Consider the following 4,752-nt stretch of genomic DNA (forward strand, 5'->3'; position numbering starts at 1 on the left):
TTTCTTTTGTACCTGTAAGAATAGCAGATCTTGGAGGATTTAGGACTTGGAAACATCCATTCTGGCACAAACGAAAGAAAACCCTAGCAGTAGAAAGACAAACAAACATATTTAGACAACTGTGTTTATTCAGGCTAAAAGAAGAGCACTAACATTAGCTTAGAGGGGGACTCACTGAAAGGCCATGGTCAGACATCAGAGGAGAAGCTCTTTGGACTGAGGCCAGCTCTACCCTCACACTGCAGGCATCTGAGCGCAGCACATCAGCTCTGGAGCCTCTGTCACACCCTAATAACAACCAACATCATTTCAGTTCTTCTTGGAGGTTATGCAATGGGAAGGAAAACCTGAGTATAGCAGACTTGAAGATCGCTATGTTGCTTTTTTACTGCCTTTCTTTTGATAAGAAAATCAGCTAAGGAACGCCATGGTGCATTATCTGTGTAATGTACTGGCTGGAGGGATCTGCTGAAGGGAGAGGGTCTTTCCTGCTCTCCTGTGCAGCACAGTGCCTCTGGTACCTCACGTGGAGCTAAGTGCTGCTTATGACTGCACGCACAGCTGGCTTACTGAGACTCTACTTTCTTTGCAGAGCCTTCCCTAAAGCTTATTTATAGTCAATATCTGCACTTAAAATGCAATTTGTTCTACCAGAAGTTAAAACTATGCAGCAAGGATTTTTTTAACACCATGGTCTCTCTAACAGCTCTAAAATAAACTGCTGTCCTTTTTTTTTTTTTTCCCCCTTCCTGAAGCTTGATGCAGAAATAAAATCTGGAAATGGAAGAGCCATCATCTTGTTCTAAATGCAAAAGCCCAGGTTTGCTTCACTGAAAAAAATGTGGAAAGCTTTGTTGTTACCGTGCATGAGATAGATAGAGATATTTTAATTAGTTGCACAAACTCTAAGGACTATGTGGGATTATAAAGAAAACTGCTGTTGCTTTTGCAGAGGGAAGTGCATGGCAGAGGGAAGCGCATGTGCATTTCACTGGAACATTTCCATTTTTCCTCCTTTTTGGAAGGTGCAAGAATTTACATTCCCCATTTCTACCACAAAAAACATCAGTAAAAAGAAGCGGGTTTGCAATGATGTTTTAAACACAGGAAAACTGCTGCAACTATAAACTTTCCTATTCTTTAAGTATATAAAGAATGTACAAAAGGCTGTTATAAAAAATATTTTGTTACAGGTCTTATCTTGGGATAGTCTGGTGTTACTATAAAAATGCTAAATATTATCTGATTACATTAATTTACATAATACTTCAACCTGTATGTTTACTGAAAGGATTCTACTTAGGTAATTATTCCAAAGCCTCACAAGCTTGTGCTTCTTTTGGAATAATGGTCTCAAGTGAAATCTTCTCAGTTTAGTCAGATACTCATTTCCCTTTGCCACAAAAAAACCCAAAGTGCTTAACTTCTCTGTGAGCCTTTAAACATCTCACACCTGAGTTCAATACTTATGAATCCCTTCCATAACAGGCACCAGAGAAGGGTTCTGCATGTCACTTGGGCTCACGTCATAGCCCAACTTCTTCATATCTTTGGTCACTACGTTGAAGGAGATGGTCACAAAGCCTTGAGATCGCACCCTTGTTACTAGAAGAAAGATATGAATAAAACGGGTTAAGAGAGGTTTCTGAATAGTTGTTGAACTCCTCATATATCCAGGTAGGACTGTTCTCAGCAGGAACAACTAGTCTTTTTTATCAACAGAAGATGGATGGCCAAGCAGTGGCCTGCTGTCGTGCAAGGGTTGCAGTCAGGAGCTCCCAGGGACTTACCTTCTCTTCCTTCTCCCTGTGCTACAACTTTGGGGTCAGTAAATTCCGGACGTCTCCCTGTGAACCAACTTGGAGAAGAAAATATAAAATAATTAATTGGATGCATTCACTAGTGTTTAGACTTGACACAGTTCATTACATACATGTTAAAAAACAAAAGGGGGGGATGTTAATGACACTCCCAGCTTTTGTTTGCAGTACAGAGTTTTGAAGACTGATTCACTTTATTGCTGATTTACTTTGATCAAAGATAAGTTTTGCCTCTCTAAGGAAAAAAATTAAACCAGTTTCATACACATTATGTTAAATCCACATTATTTCTGGGTGAGACAGAATCCTACAGCAAAGATGCTTTTGAAACTGATTCATCTCTTGATTACCCAGAGTAACAGAGAGGCTTGGGTACTCTGAATACATCAGAGGTGCACATAATACAAAAGTATACAAATCAGAGTGTAGGTTCTACAAAAGGGTCATCGTAAAGAGAAGAAAAGTAAATCAGATTAATCCTGACTGTGGGGCCCACAGCTTCCCACGCTGACTCTGACCCAAAGTGCTCAAGTACCACAAGGCTGGCTCTGCGCAAGGGTAGGCAATCCACAACCAAACAATCAGCTCACAGATCATTCAGACTCTATTTAAATAAACAATACAATGGAAGGAAAAAAACCTTAATACCCTCAGTCGCTGTGTATAGACTGTTACTTTGGAAGGGATGTGTGGGTAAACAAGACAAAGGTTACAGCAAATGCACTCCAGATGGAAAAAAAGGTAGAACTGGGAATTGTTTTTCCATGTTCTGCCTTTGCTTTCTAGGTTGCTCTTAATGTGGCTACCCTTCAAGAAAAGTCCCTAGCTACAGTAAGGTTTAGGGATGGACTGCAGCACAAATCCTTAGAGTCCAGTGACAACTAAAACGCTCAATAAAATCAAACTAGCGCCTCTGCAAGTCACATCACTGACATGAATAAACCTGTGGAACATGGAGCTGCCACTTGGTACAGTCTGCTCTGCTGAAATTAGTTCTTTTTCAAACCAACAGAGTTCAAATGTGAGGATGAAAAAAAGATGAGTTAGCATTACTGCAAGCAGGTAGTTAACATGTTTTAAGAAAGCTCTTCAAAAGATCTTGACACCTAAGAAAGTGTTTTTACCTACAAAACTCAAAACTATCTGGTTATGATACAAAGCGTTCATAGGTATGCACCAGTGAGTAGCTGGATATACCTTTGTGACTACAAGCAAGAAGGACTGACTTAAAAAAAAAAAAGTCTTTAATTATTACCTTGTAAACTTCTGCAGCCTAGATGTGGACTCTGGAACAAACATAGCGATGGTTCTTGTATGCCTAAAACAAACATGAGATGCACAGAACTTAAGAAATGAACCAAACAGCACTGGCAAGACTTCTTATATTTATAAAGGTACCAGAATTTCGGACACATCAGACCACTGAACATTTCAAAGTGTAATACTTTCCCTTCCACAAAGAAAAAGTGTGTTTGCATAGGAAGAGCACATCTTCCTCCACTTCTAGTGGTGGGAATGAAAGCTTAGCGTGTGCTGAGAGTGATGGGGGAGAGGTAACGTGCTGTGCTTCACACTTGGGCTTTCTACATGCCAGTTTTGACTTTACAGTTGTCTACAAGATTACCAAAAATTATTTGATAACCAGGGGCTGCTGCTAGAAAATCCATGCTCTCTGTACCAAACGGACAGGACCTGATAAGGGGATATGGGAATATTTTTGTTTCTGAAACAACATAGTAACTGAAAAAAAAAATCCCCATTTCAGTTCTGAAAGACAGGTTTTCACCTCACCTCCCAGGTGTGAAGGGAACATGAACAGCTCCATAACCTCTGACCACATCGTTTCCAAAAAAGTCAGGTCCGTAGACGCTCACTACAATCTGTGGCCCTGCAAATGAAGCGTGTGTGAGAGGGGTGCCTGGTCTGCGAGCTGGATCCCACCACCCCCAGCACTCACAGCCAGACGGATTGGTGCTCTTGAAGGTAATGTCGATGGGGAAGTTCCAGACGAGTGTGGTGGGCGCAACATCGCTCTTGGAGGTAATCTGGGAGATGCCCTCCTCCAGGCCCTGTGGGGAGAACGTGGTATGAGCCAGGGGCCTGCACTTAAGCCCATTACACACATGCTGCCGGCGGGCCTGGCAGGCAGGCTGGCTTTCAGGGTCCTTACCGCTGTGGGAACCCAGTCTTGGCCGTAGACGAAGCAGAACTTGCAGTAGAGGTCGTCAAATCCGGGGAACTGCGGGAGAGAGAAGCTGTCTTGGTGGGAGAATTGCTGGGACTGAGGGCCAGCCTCAGTCACCGGCCTGAGGGCAGCCTGCACCACCATGACTCAGAGCCAGCCCGCCTTGCCTGGGGTCGGGGCTGAGCCCGGGGGGGACGGGACGGACAGGGCTGCCTTATGGGACGGAGGACCGAAGCAAGGCCGCGTTACCGGCACCGCGCTGCTGAGGCCCAGGCCGGGCTATGTCGCGGGGGACCGGGCTCCCTGCCCCTCTGGGAGCCGCCGGCCACCCTCCCCTCCCTTCTTTCCCTCCTCCCGTGCTCACCTGCCCGCTCTCGATCTGCCCGTTGACCGCCAGTAGAAAGACGCCGGGGCTGCCGGCGGCCGCCATGGCGCCGGGCTGGGCCTGCCCCGTTGCTATGGGCGGGCCGCGCTCCAGACGTTGCCATGGCTACGGACGGCGCGGCGCCGGGGACACACTTCCTCGGCGGACGGCGCTTCGCGGAGCTCCCGTGCCGAGCGGGCTTCCCCCCGCTTCCCAAAAGCGGGTGGATCGCTCCAAAAACGCCCCCAAAAAACCGTTTCCCCCCAGCCTTGCGGTGCGGGCCTGTGCCGCCGGCAGCGCTGTTCCCTTCACCACAGCCCCCCTCACCGCCATGGCTGCCTTCACCAGGCCTGAGGGGCCGGAGCTGACGCCCCCCCGCCCCC

At 46.2% G+C, this 4,752-nt stretch overlaps 1 protein-coding gene across 1 annotated transcript; it reads right to left on the bottom strand.

The window, feature by feature from the left end:
* Nucleotides 1–1,410: 1,410 nt before the first annotated feature.
* Nucleotides 1,411–4,449, bottom strand: B9D1 (B9 protein domain 1). Its single transcript, XM_010570408.1, has 7 exons — nt 4,370–4,449; nt 3,991–4,059; nt 3,778–3,889; nt 3,612–3,708; nt 3,076–3,138; nt 1,791–1,858; nt 1,411–1,605 (listed from the first exon to the last, which is right to left on the bottom strand). Exons 1-7 carry the CDS (start codon nt 4,433–4,435, stop codon nt 1,460–1,462), a joined length of 621 nt encoding a protein of 206 aa, XP_010568710.1. The 5' UTR covers nt 4,436–4,449; the 3' UTR covers nt 1,411–1,459.
* Between the last annotated feature and the right edge of the window lie 303 nt (nt 4,450–4,752).

The sequence above is a fragment of the Haliaeetus leucocephalus genome, unplaced genomic scaffold, assembly GCF_000737465.1.
Source record: "Haliaeetus leucocephalus isolate CR32 unplaced genomic scaffold, Haliaeetus_leucocephalus-4.0 Scaffold295, whole genome shotgun sequence".
Taxonomy (NCBI): Eukaryota; Metazoa; Chordata; class Aves; order Accipitriformes; family Accipitridae; genus Haliaeetus; species Haliaeetus leucocephalus.

What these genes read in the sequence shown, in the direction of transcription:
- B9D1 (XM_010570408.1), bottom strand. Translation starts at nt 4,435, where the DNA reads ATGGCGGCCGCCGGCAGCCCCGGCGTCTTTCTACTGGCGGTCAACGGG. An exon ending in AAGACTGGGTTCCCACAGCG is followed by an intron (nt 3,890 to 3,990) that starts GTAAGGACCCTG and finishes TTCTCCCCACAG; the next exon opens with GGCCTGGAGGAGGGCATCTC. An exon ending in ACAGGGAGAAGGAAGAGAAG is followed by an intron (nt 1,606 to 1,790) that starts GTAAGTCCCTGG and finishes TCTTTCTTCTAG; the next exon opens with TAACAAGGGTGCGATCTCAA.